Source organism: Telopea speciosissima, chromosome 6 (genome assembly GCF_018873765.1).
Source record: "Telopea speciosissima isolate NSW1024214 ecotype Mountain lineage chromosome 6, Tspe_v1, whole genome shotgun sequence".
Lineage (NCBI taxonomy): Eukaryota > Viridiplantae > Streptophyta > Magnoliopsida > Proteales > Proteaceae > Telopea > Telopea speciosissima.
This window is the reverse complement of record NC_057921.1, coordinates 36,491,736-36,511,018: the sequence shown is the minus strand read 5'-3', so window position 1 is coordinate 36,511,018 and position 19,283 is coordinate 36,491,736. Positions and strand designations below refer to the sequence as shown.

The 19,283-nt window shown below is 44.6% G+C and overlaps 1 protein-coding gene across 1 annotated transcript in view; it reads left to right on the top strand.

Moving 5' to 3' along the window:
- The window catches only part of LOC122665691 (transcription initiation factor IIE subunit alpha-like), a 60,159-nt gene that overhangs the window by 21,921 nt on the left and 18,955 nt on the right, over positions 1-19,283 (top strand). The window contains exons 5-6 of the mRNA XM_043861842.1: positions 9,304-9,413; positions 9,517-9,700. Of these exons, the coding sequence (XP_043717777.1) occupies positions 9,304-9,413; positions 9,517-9,700 (294 nt within the window). The remainder of the gene's footprint in view (positions 1-9,303; positions 9,414-9,516; positions 9,701-19,283) is intronic.

Genomic DNA, 19,283 nt, shown 5'->3' with positions numbered 1-19,283 from the left:
AGATTTCTTCGGTTGGCACAACTTCCCTGCTGTAGAGGTGGTTTTGAACCCAGGAGGTATGTCCATATAGACTTCTTCTAGATCCCCCATTCAAGAATGTGTTCTTGACATCCAGCTGTTGGAGATTTCAACCCAAATTGGCAGCACACGACAATAAGGCACAAACTGAATTCATTTTAGCAACAGGGGAGAATGTATCTTGGTAGTCAATGCCATATGCTTGTGTGAAGCCTTTACCCTTGCTTTGTACCGTTGAATGGTTCCATCAGCCTTATGCTTTATTGTATACACCCACTTACATCCTACTAACTTCTTTCCATGAGGACGTGGAACAAGTTCCCACGTACCATTTTTCTTAAGAGTCTGCATCTCTTCTTACATAGCAGCCTTCCACTTGGGATCAGCCATAGCATCTTTCTAGCACTGCGGGGTAGAAACAGAAGATATAGAGGAAACAAAAGCCCAATAGGAAGGGGACAAGGACTTATAAGAAACTAAGTTAGAGATGGGGTGTTGGGTGCATGCTGTCACTCCTTTCTGCACAACAATGAGAACATTAAGGTCAGATGGTGGAGAAGAGTTACTTGGCTGAGGCGAGGAAGGTGGACCGAGATCAGGATGTGCCGGTGAACATGGTAGGTTGAGCACAGGCTTCTTTTCTTTTTGGTGTTTCACCTGTAATATGTGATGGGATCCTTTGGCTGAATATCACCTGTAGCATTGTTATCGACTTAAAGAACATGAGGTCTCTCCCCCTCAATGTGTACAATGTCAATTATGGGTCCTGAAGGAACCTTTGGCAGTATGTCGAGTCGCTCCCCCTCAAGAGGTGACTGATAGTAAGGCTCAGTCTCATGGAAGGTTACATCCATGGTAACAAAGAGACGGCAGGAGGGAGGGTGATAGACTTAATGGCCTTTTTTGAGAGCCGGAATACCCAAGGAATATGCACTTGAAGGCCCTGGGGTCAAGCTTGGAGCGGGTAGGGGAGGAGTTGTGTACAAAACAGACACACCCAAAGACCCGAGGAGGGATAGAGGAGGCTAAGGAAGGGACAGGGAGAAGGCTGACTGGGGTTTTAAAGTCCAAGGCACTGAATGGAACCCAGTTGATGAGAAAAGTGGCTGTGAGAACAACATCAGCCCAATAGAACTTAGGAACATTCATAGTAAAAAAGAGAGAACGGGACACATAAAAAAGGTGACGGGTTTTCCGTTCGGGAATACCATTTTGTTTCGGAGTTCGAATAGAAGAGGTTTGAAAAATGATGCCCATTTCATCAAGATATTGCCGCAAATGCTGATACACATATTCAATACCATTATCACTATGAAGGACTCGGACTTGGACAGTAAACTAGTTTGAATCATAGTGTGATAAGATTTAAAACAAGCAAAAGCTTCGATTTAGTACGGAGCATAGTTGTCACGTTGTCACGGCGATCCAAGTCGGTGGAGCGGTGTCATGTCGATATATCGACATGTCGCCCGCCATGGCAACGCCATGGCGATCATATAGACTATGTTTTATTTTTTATTTTCTCTATTTTTAATGTCATTTAGTATGCTATAATATATATCCTATAACATAAAAAATTAACATGAAACTGTACTACTAATCTACTATGGTTTAATTCATAGAAGTGTAATATCCATTAGTATATATGAAATCATGAATTATCAAATAATTGATATCAGTAGTCTTGCTGATAATAAAGTTGAAAAATCATGAGAGTTGAGATATGATTCATATGAAAGTGACTACAAAAGTAACAAAACCAAAAAACAATTACAAGAACGTAATTTATATTGAGTGAATAAAGCTAATAAACAACCCATCTAAATAAAAAATAAAATAAAATTGCTGATGTGAATATGTGATTGTGTATTAGTCAATAGCGTATTAGTGTTTTCTGTTTGATTTTTTTTAATTTTTTAATGTTTAGGAAAAAGCATTAAAATAAAAAATGGTTAATAAAAATTATTGTTAAAAAATTAAGTTTTATAATTTGAAACAACTATCGTCTGATATGGCCATATGTCGTGGTATGGCGTCCATGGCGGAGCCATGGTGACGACATGGAGGCCATATTGGTCGATATTCTTACATCATCCATATCGGTGGTCGATATGCCCACTTCTCCAGCGATATGACGCCATGGCGTTGATATGGCGACACCATGACAACTATGGTACAGAGAGGATACACCAGGTGAGTCAGGTGCAATTATCAATAAACAAAATAAACTACTTATAGCCATCTCTAGAAACATTACGAGAAGGCCCCCAAACATTAGAGCGAATAACAGAAAAAGAAACATTACTTATATTAAAACCTGGGGAATAAGAGGTTCTAGTATGTTTAGCCAACTCATAGATGTCACATGAAAATTGTCAGAATCACTGTCCTTTATTAAAGAAGGAAACATTAACTGTAAAGTTCGAAATGAAGGGTGACCAAGGCACTAGTGCCAACGATGAATCTGTTGAAGAGTGCTATCAGCATGAAGGGTATGAGCAGAGAGTGGAGGCTTTGACTGAGGAGGACCTGTATCTAGGTAGTATAGCCCGTCACGCGTCCTACCATATCCAATCGTTTCCCCCGTCACCAGATCTTGAAAAAGAAAGTGGGTAGAATAGAATGAGATACAACAATTGAGATCTACGTTAAGATGGTAAATAGAAAGCAGATTTGCGCATAAATTAGGAACATGTAAAACAGAAGGTAAGGATATATCAGGGGAACACTTAATGGAACCTTTACCAAACATAAAGGATAAAGATCCATCTGCCACACGAACCTTATCCTTACCTGATGTGGGATGATAGGAGTAGAATGGGTCTGAGGAACTAGTCATGTGATCGGAGGCCCCAAAAGGAGCCAAGAAGGACTAGAACCAGAGAAAACATGAACAATACCTAACTGGGCCAGATTAGAAGTAGAGGCAGGCGGAGGTGCAGATGAAGAGGTTCCCAATTGAGATATCATGCGCTGTAGTGCCAATAGCTGATCCGAAGAGAAGGGTGCAGTGGAACCAGATGTAGGTGCAGGCTATCTAATGGGGGAAGCTTCAGAAGATTCAGTATGGTGTGCCTGGTGTTGAGTGGAACCTTGTTTTCCACCACGTCCGCCTCCCTTGGGCCAACCGTGGAGCTTCCAACACGTCTTTCGAGTGCCGAGGCTTGCCACAATAATCACATATAACTGGTTCTCTGGTACCAGTAGGGGCCTTAGAGACAACAGGTTCCCTAATGGCAGGTGCAGAAACTATATTTGAGCGAGGAGGCAAGGTGGATGACATCAGTACGGAGCAGCGATGGTCTTAATCCTGCAGAATGTTATATGCCTGGAGAAGAGTAGGAAACTTGTCTCGGCCGAGAATTTGAATGTGAATATGGTCATATTCTGGATTTAAACTTGTAAGGAAATCATAAACCTGCTCCATCTCATGTTCCTTATGAAAGGTAGTAGTGTAAGCTGAAAATGCCATAGGGACCGGATGATAGAAGTCCAGTTGTTGCCAAAGTGCATTAAGAGCCAGCATAATAAGAGGTAAGGGACGTATCCTTCTGTGTTGTTTCCCGAATCTGACTGCGGAGCTCATAAATTAGAGCATAGTTGCTGGTCTGAGCATAAGTTTGATGGACATCATCCCACAGTTCTTGTGCAGAGTTCAGCAGAACAAAGCTGGCACTAATTTGAGGTTCCATGGAATTCAAGAGGAAAGATATTACCAAGGCATCATCAGCAAGCCAGGTAGTCCTGGCAGTACCACTAGATGGCATGGGGAATTGGGGATGTCTCCAGTCAAATACCCCGAAAGGTGACTTCCACGGATAGTTAAGAGGCATGCTCGTGACCATGCAAGGTAATTAGACCCATTCAAATTTGTAGGACCCGGTTTGAGAGAGAGGTATGGCTATGAGTCCAAATACGACTCACCTCACTACCCCCAAGATCTCCCACAGAGTCATTAACATCATTATTTTTCCGCCATGGAGTCGGAATCGCAATAAAGAAATTGAAAGGGTGCTGAAACAAATGTAGAATGTAAGGAGAAGCAGTGGGAAGGCTACCATATCATCTGCGAGAAGTCATAGATATTCACACAAGATTGGCAGCAAGGTGAAACACAACAGCAGATGGCCAGGCAGTGAAGGTAGTACCGCCAGCGGGGCCTAGAGGAGGCTTGAGAAGTCGTGGCAGTGGGAGGAGCCCTGGTGTTTGCGACGTGAGGGGTAGGAGCCCTGGTGGTTGCACCAAAGGGGGTGGAAGCCCCTGGAGTTTTGCAACGATGGGGCTGGAGCCCTTGGAGTTGCAGCGGTAAGGGTGGGTGCCTTGAAGATTGCAAAAGGGGGGGCGTGAGCCCTTGGTATTGCAGCGGCAGGAGGGCGGGGGCCTTGGAGATCACAAAAGGGGACATGGAAGCCCCTTGAGTTGCAGCAGCAGGAGGGCGGGAGCCCTAGATATCGTAAAGTGGGGGTGGAAGCCCCTTGAGGTGCAGCGGCGGGGAGGGGGAGAGGCCCTGGAGATCACAACAGGAGGCAGGAGCCCCTCGACTTGCGGTGGAAAGGGGGTTGGAGCCCTGAGATGATCACAACAATGAGGCGGAAGCCCTCATGCCCCTAGCACTGGCGGCAGGCGGCGGAGATGCCTGGGCCTGTTGGCAGAGCCATTTGGAATGGCCAGCGGTGATCGGTAAGCCCTGGTAGTGCAAAGGCACCCGTTAGTGATTGTTAGTGGCTGTCAGATGTGGTATGACATGCGTTGGTGAATGTTCAGTCAACCATGTTTGACATGGAGAGGCCGAAGCCTCAAGAATCGGTGGTGGAACTCTACTGGCAGAGGCAGCGGAAAGAAAACAAAATGTTTTTTTTTAAAGGTTTTTGGGGCTCTGATACCAAGTTGAGTATCAGAATATTCGGCTTGTCACTATAGGACAGAGGCTGATGCAGATACATCACCAAAAGAGGCTTATTTTGATGTGAATAAGTCTAGGGTTAGGTTATACACATGTTGTGCCTTTGGTCCCGTGGGTTTTCAATGTAATAGATCACTTCTATGGACCTAAAATAGGGTCAAATAGTTTGCATATGGGATTAGCTTCTAAACTTAGTTTATTTTCATGTTTTAGTGTTTTAAATTGAACCGGTCCAAAATTAGTTTGAACCAGTGGTTCTATTTAAGTGACTTGGGTCACCTTTCTTTTATTTGTTTTCATTATAAGCTGGGTGCACACCTCTCAACGAATTTGAGAGAGGTTGCGATGTGTAATTAGAGTCGGCTAAGAGCATTGACACTCCTAGGCTGATTAGTAATTGGGCCTTTGACCACTATAAATAAAGGAATTCGGTGGAGAGGTTTCTCACCTCTGAATTTTGAAAAATTGCTATAGGTGCTCTGCAACTTTGTTTCTTCTTTGAAGATTTGCTTTGTGTTTGATCAAAGCTGGTGGCATTGGTGTCTGATCCAATTGACACCTTGCGGTGTGAAGCCCGGGTGGTTCTTTTTAAGCTCCTTTCAAGTTTTCTGTCCAAGATCTGATCTTTATTCAAGTTCTTCAAGTATTCATGCTGCTGCCTAGGATTTTCTGCAACTACCAGTAAGTTGGAAGCATCCTTAGCCCCATCCTCCTCCTAATCCTCTACAATCCCAACCCTAGCTTTCCCCCTTTGTTTTGTTTTTTCAAGTTTCCCATACCCTAAATTTTCCACAGACCTAACCAGCCATCAAAACTTCATCAAACTTCAACCACAACACCCCCTGTCCATAAGGAGAGCTCGATCTCCCTTGCTGCCCCTTCCAACCACTGAAACCCTAATTCCCCCCATCTCAAATTAATTCCCAAAAGCCCTAAAACTCCCACAGATCAAACCAACCATCAGAAATAGCCCGAACTTGGACCGAATCTCCCTCTCACCCCTTGGAAAACTTGATCCAAGCCCAATCCCTAATTCACATTCTAAACCCTAGATTCCCCACTTATCCTCTTTTTCAAAACCTGAAACCCTAAACCTAAGTTGCTGCCTATTCAAGTTTACACTACCATCCATCAAAACATCTCAGGACCTTCACTGTTAGACTCCCCTACCTCAGCTTGACATAACCCATACATCAAACCCTAATCCTAATTTCACCAAAAACTGTATTTTGACCCCGTCAATCATCTGTTCATAACAGATCCTGGTTGATTTTCTCCTAGTTTGTCTCCTACCGAGCTAGGACTACATTTGAGGCCCTCTTTATTTATATATTGAGAAGGACAACAGATAAGGTATGCTAGGTGGAGATGACTCAGCTCCACCGTAGCACACACAAGGTATATCGAACCTGGACACATACACACCCATTAACATATATCATTTTGGCAGACTTGGTACAAATGCTGCTTATTTATCCCATGTGGGGGAGGGCATTAACAAAGCCTGTTATGATTGAGATATTATGGCTGAAGTTCACTGAGACAAAGGAAAGAAAGTCATCATAGGACATAGGGTAGACACAATAATGGGACATTAAAAACATCATTTTTCTGTGGGGTTTTGCTTTAAATGAGTCGGCATACAATCATCCTGTGAACCCATGCTCAATATCTTACTAAGAAGTGGGTTTCAATCCCATGTCCAGCTAGAGTCTGAACTATAAGAGCAATAGAGCATCAAGTATGCGAGTTTATCTGGACGACACAATTTGCAATTCCATCCCTCCTCCCTGGGGAAGTCACCATGGATATAGCTGATGTTATTGTGAACCCATTTTATGGTACTAAATTACTTTTCATGCAATATCTGATCCTTGCATCTGCACGCCAAGTTTGGAGGACTGTTTCTGTATTTTTTAGGAAGGTCATAATTGTATTACTATAAGCCAAAAAAGCAGCCTGTACAATCAGGGTGCTATTCAAACTATGGCAGTGAACCCCCCCCCCCCCCTTTTACACATGCACAAAAACAGCCCCTTCACTAATGAAGAATTAATGTAAGATTGTAAGAAGCAACAATCATACATACAGAGGTTTTCTAACTGAAAACACAGGAAAGAGTAAAAAAATTAGCCAATCGCTTCATAGAAGTAACTTTGTTGCTAAAAAATTAAATTTTAGAATTGAGAACGGCTGAATAGCCTTACTAATATCTTATTAACAGACCTGAAAATCCCAGAATTTCTGCTAACACTTGAACTGATCCCTAAATGCCCATATGAACTCTAATTAGAGAGTACAGACTAAAAGACTGACCACATAAACCTAGACTAATTATCAAAGAAACTGAAGTAAAAGAAAAGTATAAATCTTGTTTCCAGATGAGGCAGAAGTCATAATCTAACTAGGAGTTTGTGGAATCTCTTCGACTGTGGCTTTCATGCTGTGATTCGGATCTGAATTACTTGAGATTTCAAGAACGACCGTGACTGAATTGATTGGAGCTATCCAAATAGAGGGAGATTCAAAAAAAGAAGTTGAATTTGCAACTGTAGTCAGCAAAAGTTCAACTTGGAGTGAGTTACCACCCCTTGAATTCTGCTAGATTACTTCAGAGTACTTCAAAATTGGCTTGAATTAGTGGGAATGTCCAAGTGGTAACTGTAATGTTTATTTGGACCCGCAAAATTCAAATTAGAGTGAACAATTAACTCCCATGGCGGATGCTCTCTTTCATTATATATGTTACTCTATTTTTTTACTGTTTTTCTTTTCTATTCTTCTTATTGTCCATTCTGTCAGTAGTTTAAGTAAAGACGGCTGTGCAATTGTATCCCAATTATTTGTGTATATTATATTTTTTCACGTCCCTAAAATTCCCCAGAACAGAAGTACAAAACTCCAACCTGAGACTAGCAATGGCCCTTTTACCTATCTTTTCCAATTTATCTTCTCTCTTCAAAAGCATAGTACAAAATCTATTTCGAGTATCTTGACCAAGACGAAACAAAATGCTACTTCGAATAAAAAAAAAACCAAATCTCGGTCAAGATTTCGATTATCTCGTGATATCTCGAGATATTGTTACATTTCGTGAGATATCGAGATTCTCCTTTCAAATCCCTTAATACAAAAGGTAAAAACTTGTTAGTCTCGGTCGAAATTTCGACCGAGACTAACAAGGCTGCTCTTTTGTGGTTTTTTCTTCTGTTTTCTTCATTATTCAAATCCTCTTTGCTGATTTGTGTACCGGCCTTCAAATCTGAGCCGGAACCACTTGGAGAACACAAGATTCAACCTTCTTAGCACATCTGTGAACCCTTTCCACTATTTTAGGTAAAACCAATTTCTCTAAAATTATTTTTTTGAAAAATGCATGATCAATACATGTTTGTTTGTGATGAGTGGGGTCGATCCTGGACGGCGGAGTAATTATTATTAGAATATTTGAGTCACTTGATGACTACTTGACTTGTATTTGACTATTGGGGATATTGTCATATTGATATCATCTTCTTAAGTTGTTATTGACTTATTGACTAGTGTACTTAATATTATGACTTAAATTATGAGTCATTCACTTTATGTTTCCAACTTCTAAGTGAATTTACTTGTTTAAATTGCTTATTAATTATTATGTTCTCCAGTGCTTAAAGTTTTAAGCAATGTTTATGTATAATTAACTAAGTTATACATTAGGATTTGACCGTATATTGCCAATCAATGGTGCAAATCCAAAACACCACTTTAGGTGACTATTTTTGCAATTTGAATATTTACATGTGTTTATATAGCCTAAAATAGGGTTTCCATGAAGTTTCAGGCCTTAACTTGGCCTAAAACCCACCGAAATCACCTATCGAAACATGACAGAAAAATGCAATATTTCGATCGAAATATCTGAAATTTCGGATATTTCGGTCAGCCCGAAACACCGAAACGATACGAGTTTTCGAACTATGTTCAAAAGTCCACTGCTCTCCAACCACAAATAAATTTCACCTGCACCTCTGAAGCAACCTTGCATCTCAAGGGCGATGAGAAACTGATTCTTTTAAGTCATTGCACAGAACACAGCTGTTTCTTATACTTCTCCTTGTCCCCAGTAAGATTTTTTGCAGTTACAATCTTCTCTCAAAGTAGCCTCCCATAGAAATAAAGCTATACTTGGTGGAACTCTATGATTCCAAATCACCCTACAAGGAAAGGTGCTGCCATCACCATGCAGCATCTTGAAAAAAAGATCTGACTGAGAAATTCCTTCTCTGTGTCAATTATTTTCTTTATCCCTCTGCCATTCAAATGTATTAATGAATTAGTATGCTAGAAGATGTTAATTTTAATTTTTTTTTTTGAGAAAAGCCATGGTGAATATGTTGCAGATACATGATGTTGTGAGATACAGACTGCAACGAATGAAGAAGAAACTAAAAGATGAACTAGATAACAGGAACACCGTTCAGGAGTACATATGCCCTGATTGTGGGAGAAGGTTTGGGGAAACTGCTGGTGTTCCTTTTAATTGTCTCATTTTTTATTTGAAAAATTGATATTTTTGCCTCATGTGTGAGTATTTATGTTATCCATGTGTGCAGATATAATGCTTTGGATGCTCTACGACTGATTTCCCCAAACGATGAGTTTTTTCATTGTGAAAAATGCGACAGTGAACTTGTTGCTGAAAGTGACAAGTTAGCTGCCGAAGAAATGGGAGATGGAGATGACAATGCAAGGAGGAGGAGGCGTGAAAAGTTGAAGGATATGCTTCAAAAAATGGAGGTTCATTGCTAAACTATTTTATTGTCCTAAATGCCTTCAAATTACAATACTCATCTATCCAAGTTGTTTTACAATGATGGTCTTGAAGTGTGCTCAGACCAATATACTAAAACATGTTAATATTTTTTTTTGAATTTGTTGTTAAAAAGATATTTTATTCGTCTACTTAGGTATGTTAGTTGCAATGTGACTTTCCTTGGAAAGACTGTTCAGGAAGATAATTAAGTGTGACTCTCAAAACTCTCTTAGACCCTTTGTGCGCATGTATCTCTGCTGTGTTTGTTGTCTTTGTGCTACTTGCAGCCCTGTAAGAGCCCTAGCAGGTTTGGAGGGGCACAGGGATGGCTGAGCCACCACAGCGCAAGTACTAGTTTAGGGTTTCTGTTCTAATGCAGTTCAGGGTTCTAGAAAAAATCTAGTAGCAACTAGTAAGAACTACAGTTATAACCAGGATCTTTGTAGACTCAATAGACACTATTTTGACAGATTAGAAGAATGATAGAAGAATTTAGATATCTCAAGAATCTAGCGGTCTGAATACTCTTAAGTTCTTGTTGATTAAACAGTTTAATCAAGCCTATCAATTGAAGTATTGAACTAAAATAATCTTGAAAATCAAATCAGATCTAATTGATGATTTCCATGCTGTTTATATTTCAAGTTTTTTTGGATGAATAAAAGAATTCATTACCAAAGGAGGACTACAAAAGCCCCCTAAAAAGGGAGAGAAAAGAAATACACAGATGCTCAAGCAAACCCAACCTCAAACAGGGGAGGCTGGGGGCTAGAAGGAGGAGGGGGAGGGGAGACCCCAGGAAGCATCAATGTGCCTGTTCCTTGGGGTGTCATTACAACATAGGGCAGTAGAAGAGAGCTTGGCTTTGATGTCAAAGGAGATGGAGTTCCAAATCTGACGAAGTGGTCTAGAGTTGGAGGTCCATTTCCTAATATTTCGCTCCATCCAAATATGATTGATGGTAGCACAAAAGGCCAATTTCCCAATTGTGTCACAAAGAGAGGGACCACCAAAGTTCATGTCCACCCAGATCCATTCCCTTGAGAAGGGAAGGATTCTCGGCGAATGAGGCCAACATTTTGCAAGGATGCCTTTCCAAATAGAAGCAGAAAGCGGGCAGGCAAAGAAAAGGTGATCCTGATCTTCCAAAGCATTCCAGCAGAGGCAGCACATAGGAGTGACTGGGATCTGGCAGAGACGGAGAAAAGACTGCATTGGGAGGCAGTTCGAGAAGACACGCCAGACGGTGAAGCAGTGGCGGGGGATATGATGCTTGAACCAAACGAGCTTCCTCCAAGGGGTCAAGGTGCCTCTGGGCCTTATAAGGTTCCAGGCAGCTTTAGTGTTTTAGTGGCAGTTTATATTTCAAGTTAAATTCAAGAACTGAGAAGATATGGTAGATATTTATGATTAGATTTCAGAAATTGGTTAACTATGATGTAAACAAATTTCAGAAGTCAGATTTGCAGACTGGAAACAATGTCTCCGGCAGATTAATGAGTTTGATATTCAATATAAGAGAAGAAAGAAGATATTAGAGAATCTAGAAGAGAAGAAGAAGAATTAAGGAGAAATATGCACCTGAATGCGGTGAAGATCAGAACTAGAAGAAGAATGCAGTTGGCTAGAAGAAGAGTCTTCACCCATGTTTGCACAAGAAAGCAGTGCCAAAACTCTTAAAGATCTCAGTTTCTAATACTCAAAACATAAACTCAAACCTGGACTCTATTTTAATTATTATTTTTTTTTTGGATGAATAAAAATATAAATTACGGAGAAAGAAGAGGAATATACAAGCCCTAGGGCCAACAACAAAGAAGCTAGAGGCTAGCTAGAGCGCAAAATGGAGGTAGGAAGACCCCAGGAGACAACAATAAGCCTGTTCCTTGGGGTATCCTTTACACCAGAGGGGGGGAGGGAGCTAACTTTAGATGAAACATCAAAGAAGATGGCTTTCCAAATCTTGTCGAAAGAACGGGAGTTGGATGTCCATCTTCTTAGGTTTCTCTCCATCCAAATGTGGGAGATAGTGGCACAAAAAACAAGCTTCCCAATCGTATCGCAGATCGATTTCCCACCAAATGTCATATCGATCCAAACCCATTCTTTGGATAGGGGCAGAGGAGATCTCCGGGCAGGCCAACAGAGGCGAAGGACACGGCTCCAGATGGAGGCAGCAAAGGGGCAAGAGAAGAACAGGTGCTCCACATCTTCATGCCCATTCGAACAAAGACAGCAGTTGAAGGAGACTTGCATATTGCGATGCAAGAGGAAGTCCTGGGTAGGGAGGCAGTTTGATAGGGCGCGCCAAGCGGTGAAGCTCTGACGAGGGATGTGCCCTCTAAACCAAACCACTTTGTGCCAAGGTCTGAGGGTCCCTCTATGTCTGACCATGTCCCAAGCGGAGTGGGAGCTGAACCTGCCAGAGGCAGAGGGGAGCCAGGTGATTGCATCACCTCTACCACAATGACCAGGGGGGATAGGGGGGAGGGATCTCCAGATGTCTGCAAGGGGAGGAGGGGAGAGGGGAGGGGACCAAGAGCCTCTGGTGATGATGGAAGCCACAAGGGAAGATCTGTCTAGACCGGAGGCATATATGACACGGGGGTTGACAATGGAAGCAAGGACACCTGAGGGATGCCAATTGTCAAGCCAAAGGGAGGTGTGCAGCCCATCATCAATCCTGTAAGATATAGCTCCCATGGTTATGTGCCTTACTTGGAGGATTCTGCGCCAAATCCAGGAGGAGTCTGTAGTAGAGCTGACAGTCCAGATAGAGTCACTACGAAGAAGCCCAGCATACACCCAGGAGGTCCAGATGCTGGATTTGTTGGTGAGAAGCTTCCAGATCAGCTTGAGAGAACCTGCAATGTTCACATCTTTAATCCTTCTGAGACCAAGACCGCCTTCAGATTTAGGGCAGCAAATGGAGGACCAGCTTTTGGGGTGGAGAAACCTAGCTGAATCCACACCTTTCCAAAGGAAACCACACATAATAGACTCGGCTGCCTTGATGGTAGCCTTAGGGAGGCCAAAAACACCGCTCCAATAGATGTAGCACAACTGAAGAACCGATCTGATGAGCTCAAGGCGACCTGCATAGGATAAAAGCTTGGCCTTCCAGAGTTGCAGCCTCTTGCGGAGGAGGTTAAGGATGGGATGGCAATGGTGGGCTGAAAGTCTGGCAGGGATGAGGGGGAGGCCAAGGTAGCGGACGGGTAAGGTGCCAAGAGAAAAGCCTGTGATGGTGGAGAGGGAGACTTTGGTAGTATCAGGGATCCCAACAAGGAAGATTTGGGATTTAAGGAGGTTAATGCGAAGACCGGAGAGACCCTGGAAGAGGTGGAGGGAAGACATGATGGACTCAAGGGAGAGGGAGTCAGCCTTGGAGAAGATCATGAGATCATCAGCGAAGGCAAGGTGGGTCAGGTTGGTGGGTTTACATTTGGGGATGGGGGAGATGAGGAGGAGATCAGTTTTGGATTGGATGCTTCGAGAGAGGACCTCAAGGGAAAGGCAAAAAAGGAAGGGGGAGAGGGGGCAGCCCTGACGAATACCAGCAGAGGAGTTAAAGAAGCCCGCAGGGCTGCCATTGAGGAGAACGGAGAAGCGAGGGGTGGAGATGCAAAAGTGGATCCAATTGACAAAAGTGGGCGGGAATGACATCTTAAGGAGGACTTGGGAGATGTAGTCGCAACGGATGGAGTCAAAGGCTTTGTGGATGTCTATCTTCAAGAGGGTTGAGGGAGAGATGGATTTCCGGTGGAAGCCTCGAACAATTTCCTGGCAGAGGATAATGTTATCCGAAATGCTTCTCCCAGAGATAAAGGCTGACTGATTAGAGCTGACAAGGGAGTCAATGACGAGCTGGAGTCTGTTGGCAAGAATTTTGGCAATGAACTTGTAGAGGAGGTTGCAGAGGGAGATGGGCCTGAAGTCAGGCAAGGAAGAGGCTCCTGGGGATTTTGGGATGAGACAGAGAAAGGTGTGGTTTATGTTTTGGATCTGGTGGGGGTTAAAGAAAAAGCTCTTGATGGCACCAATGAGCTCAGCATCGATGATGTCCTAGCAAGAGGAGAAGAACCTCATACTAAAACCATCAGGGCCTGGAGCTTTGCTAGCCTTGTGAGAGCAAACAGCGGTGACAATCTCAGAGTCAGAGGGTATGGAGCAGAGGGAGTTGAAGAGGTGAGGAGGAACGAATTTATTGATAAGGTCATCCGGAATGGGGGCTTGGGTGGTGGAGGGGGGGGCAGAAGATACCAGAAAAGTAGGACACAGCTTCAGATTTGATAGCTTCAACAGAGGAGAGGACCGAGCCATCAGAGGTGGTGAGGGTGAGAATGGAGTTGGAGTTGGTTCGGCCTTTGAAGGAACGATGGAAGAAAGCAGTGTTCGAGTCACCAAGCTCGAGCCATTTAATCCGGGATTTTTGTTTGAGGAAACTTTCCTCCAGAGAGAGAGAGGAGGCAAGCTCAGAGGCAGCGAGGGATTCTTCCGCAGCAAGCGAGGAGTTGAGGGGATCGGACTGAAGACGGGATTGGATGGAGGAGAGGGTGTCACGGCAAGAGGAGACACGGGAGGAGATGTTACCAAAGGTGGTAGAATTCCAGGACTTGAGGGCAGCTTTGATATTTTTGAGCTTCTTAGAGAAGGCAAGGAGAGGGGAGGAGAAGGATTGGACAGGAATGTCCCAAGCTGCTTGGACAGTAGGGAGGAATCCGGTGTGGGAGGACCACATGTCGAAAAACTTGAAGGGTTTGGGACCAAAGGATAAGTAAGGGAGGACAAAGAGGGAGATGGGGGAGTGGTCAGAGATGCCGGGGAGGTTAAAGACAGCATGGGAAGAAGGAAGGGAGGAGAGCCAATGGTCATTTACGAGGACACGGTCAAGCTTACAGGCAACTCTGTCAGGGCTAGAGCGCTTGTTGTGCCAAGAGAGATCAGCACCCGACCATCTAAGGTCGTTAAGGCCCGTATCCTCAAGATAAGAATTGAAGGCAGTAACAGCTAGTTGGTCAATGGGGGAACCACCCAATTTTTCCTAGCTAAAGCGGACAACATTAAAGTCGCCACCCATGCCCCAAGGGGTGGGACCCACAGACAAAGCGATGGAGCGGATGTCGTCCCAAAGGGGGAGCCGATCCAGGTGACGGTTAAAGGCATAGACCATGGTGAAGAAGAGGAGGTGATTGTGGAGGTGGTCAGAGATGCTAAGATGAAGGAATTGGGGGGAAGCAGAGGAGACTGAGATATGGAATTTGGATGGATCCCAGAGGACCCAAATGCGGCAATTTGGAGAATGAGTGTAGTTGGAAAGGAAAGACCAAGAGGGAGCAAGAGAGTAGGTGATGTGGGAGGAGTTGGGTTCGATAACTTTGGTTTCAAGGAGACAACAAAGGGAGGATTTGGAGGATTTGATATGGTCGCGAATCTCAGCTTGTTTAGCCGGGGCATTGAGGCCACGAACATTCCAAATGGTCCAAGGGATCATGGTCAAAGGGGGGGAGGGGGCAACTAGCCATCAGTGGAGCTAACGCGAGACCCAGGGGGGACGCTTCGGGGCCTAAGGCGATACTCCCTCAAGGGGGGAAAGCAAACCAGAGGAGAAGAGGGGGAGGGGGGGAGAAGGGATGAAGGGCAATGGGCCAAGGTGGAACCAGTTGAAGGATCAGGACCAGGCTTGAAGTGGTTCGGCCAAGGGGGAAAAGGGATTAAGTCATTTGTTAGGAGAGGTGGGTGGGTTAAGAGGGCGGGTTGGTGGGTCGGGTCAGACAAGGAGGTGCTAAGAGGTAGGACAAAGGGGGGTGAGTGGATAAGTGGGTCACGTGAGGGGGATAGATGGGTTGAAAAGTTGGGGGGAGGCCTCGGGAAGGGAGTGGTTTGGTTAAAAGAGGGTGATATCTGAATTGGGTTTCCAAAAGTGGAAGGGGAGCAGGACGAAGGTGAAGGGGAGCTTGCAGAGGTAACTGCAGGGGGAGCCTGCAAGTCATCGTCGTAGATCAGGCTGATCTCGAGAGTGACATTCGAGGCTGCAACATCGCAATCATCGCCCAGCTTGAGAGACCGAAGTACCATGTACCTGTTGTGGTCAGCGTCCTCAGATCTAGAGAGTAGGTGAGCCTCGGGCGAGTCGCCATGACTGGGAGCCTCGCCATAGCCACACAGGTTTTTCCGATGGCGATTCCGGTGTTTTTTCCGGCCACGAGAGAGTTTCAGGGAACCTTCCATCGGAGCAACCACCTCCCGGGCAGCAGCGTCGTCTTTCAAAAGAGATTTACCTTCCATCGAGTCAACTGATGCATCAGCATCATCTTCCACCAAGGTACCAATCTCAGCGGCAGTAATGTCTTCCTCAAGGGCTTCAACCTCCTCAACAGTAAGAATCGCTGTTTCAGAGTCAACGATAATGGTCTCCACATCACCCGTTGGAACAGTCACGGTGGGCGAGGTAGATGGAGGAGTCATTGGGCCATCAACAGAGGTAGTAGGAGCCGGGAGACACAGCTTCGAGGGGTGGCCGAAGGTTTTGCAGATGGAGCAGTAGTGGGGGTGCCACTCGTAAGTCACACTTTGAGAGAAACAGTGGCCATCTTCTTCCTGGATGGTGACAAATTCGGGGGGAGGGTCGTCTGCAGATATTTCCACACAGATGCGAGCGAAGGACAGTCGATCCATTTTCTTCGTGCGCTCGTCGGAGAAGAGAGGGTTGCCGATGGTCGATCCAACGAGACTGAGACCAAAAGCACACCAATAGTGAAATGGGAGTCTAGGCAGGTTGACCCAGACAGGGATGGATTTGAGGTCGATTTTGCTGAGAGAGGAGCGATGGTCCCATTGCCGGAGGAATATCGGTTTCTTGCCTACCAGCCAAGGACCACCCTCCAAGGCGCGAGATATGTCGGAGTCGTCGGAGAACTTGAAGATGAAGATGCCGCTGAAGAGAAGGTAAGGTGAAGACAGCTCCTGCTGAGCGCCATTGTTTCTAAAGAGAGGATTTGACAATGTGGAGGAGTGGACGAGCGCCAAGAAAGTGACCCACGAGGCAGCAGTGCCACTTGGAGAGCTCATCATCGAGCAGGCCCTTGGGACAGAAGCCTACCCTAGAGTCATCGACGATGGTGGGAGGGACAAAAAACAGGGAGTGTCGGTCAGATGTGACTGAGGGATTGCCGGAAAGGAGGGAGCTCCAAGTGATGGGAGGAGGTGAAGGGGAGGTTGAAGCAGGGTTGGGGGGAGGCGGAGGAGAGTTTGAAGCAGGTTTTGAGAGTGAAACGGGGAGAGGAGCAGAGGGGGGGGGGGGCAGAAATGATGGGTGGTTTTTGGATGGAGAGTGCAGGGTTGAGGGGAGGGGAGGGTGGAGAAGCGATTGAGGCAGCGGGGCAGGCAGCTAGCAGGGCTGCCGGAGGCGACTGGAGCATAGCCGGAAGAGACCAAGGAACATTCGAAAAATCGAAGTGTAGTTGTATTTTAATTATTAAGTATCCTACTCAAACTCAAACTCCTCTAAGACACTAATCATGTGTACTGACATCACCCCCATCTTATGGCTTATAATTTAGGTCCGTTATAAAATTAATCCCATAAACAAGTAACCCAAGGCCCCATAGAACCCATCCATAGTCCAAAATAAAGTCTTCCTAGGCCAATCATGCAGTTCGACTGTATCATGTTCCTTTGATCTAAACATATTTGTTTGCTGGACTAGCTTAAAATCAAGACTAGTTAGGCTATTCTCCATCCTAATTGCCTATTAAGATGAGAACAAGCACCACTTAGAAATTTTGGACTGTCGCTTCTTGAGGCACAAAGCAATTTTGATGGTTGTTTTGGATTTTTCCACTAGGAAAAAGAAAGCAGACAATCATAGCAAGTTAGCAACTGTACCCAACCTACTGTGTAGCTCTGGTAGCTGAATTTTGAAGTAGAGCTAAAGGCACTTCTGTGCAAAGGTATGGCTATGGTTGAAGCTGTTCCATTTGTCAACTATGGCACAGCATTAATAACCATTAGATCGACTCGTACACAATAATAGCTTAACTAGAGAAGGGTTGCGGAGGTCGATTAGTTCTTTGATCAACTATCCCTTTGTTGACTAGAGTATTTAAACATCTCAAGAAGCAAAGAAATTACCTTGGCATCTCAACTAAGACTTATACCAACTACTTAGGTAAGGCTGTATGAATCATATCTGCCATTTCTCTCTATTCAGGGCTGTACTGTTTGTTAACAAAGAATCTTGCATGCCATTCCAATCACCTGAACCAGAGACATTTTTTTGTCTAAATTTGTTTCTATTGATGCCTTTTCTTAATTGTATCACCTCCTCACTGGTTCATTTTTCATTTTTCGTGGTTGAACCTTTTCAATAAACCTTCCCTTGTCTCAGTCACATATTGTGCTGCTTTGGTATTCCTTTGAATAGTTTGATGGCTATATTGGACATGGAAATTTTCTCTTGGGAACTGTTGCCGTAGAAAACCGTCCTGGCAGGCCAGGACGAGCTATTCTGCAAGAGCAAAGAGCATATGAGAGGACCGGACTTCCGATGCTTAAGTCAGTTCTCTGAGCAACAATATGAATTAGCAGAGCAATTTGAGCAAGAGAGTGAAAGATTGATCGATCCCCTTACCTGGGTGCTTACCCTTTTATTTATAGGATGGAGTGGCGAGGCAATCCTGAGGGTCAGTGTTGGAGTCCAATATTTGCAGGTAACCCAGGAAGGGAAGTCGTATCATTGTAGGAGTCTAATATGGAAGGAGATTACCGTTGAGAGTCCCAAAACGTAAAGTCCTAATATGGCGCGATACCTTGACGTGCCAGAAGGAAAGTCTCAATATATCGCGACAGCCTAGCATGTCTTGCAATCTATGAGATATCTTGGCGACTTGCCGCCTATTTATTGGTAGGTGATATTTATGTGTATCAGGTGCCCCCCTACTCCTTTGGCTCTGAATTGAGTCGAGGGAGTAAAGTGCTCCTCCTTTCTCTTCGGGTCAACAACTTAGTTTCTGGGGATCCGACGTTTTGCCTTTGGTCGTCAACTCAGCTCGGGGGTTGCTCAGGTCAAGACTCGGGGTTTTGGCTTTTGTGATTACCCCGGTCAGCTGATCTCAGCTGGACTCGACGAGATGTCTCATCACACGTGCCCTCTATCGGGCGGGATCTCTGGAAATCTCTCAAGCGTGCTTGATTTTGAGCTGTCAGATTCTATATTTTGAAAGCCTTTTGATGGAGAAATTTGGCGATGATGCCACGTGGACCTTGGGAAATGGTAGGTCTCCTGCGAGGTCAAGGAAAGTTCTTCCAAAGCAATTCGTTCTCGGGGATCCAAGAGGTCACAACAAGAATTAATGCGGATCCTCTCTCGGTAGTCCAGAGTGGATGCACATGTCCTCTGTTTAGGGGACTGTAGGGTCATTTTGGGGATCGAGAGGTCGCGGGAGCTTGTCCGTCAGTCTTGAGGGATTTCGTGTTTATTTTATGTAGGACAAAACATGAAGAAAAAGAGGCCAAGACACTGTTCACGTGAACAGTATCACAGCCCCTTATTTTGGCTTGGTGAGA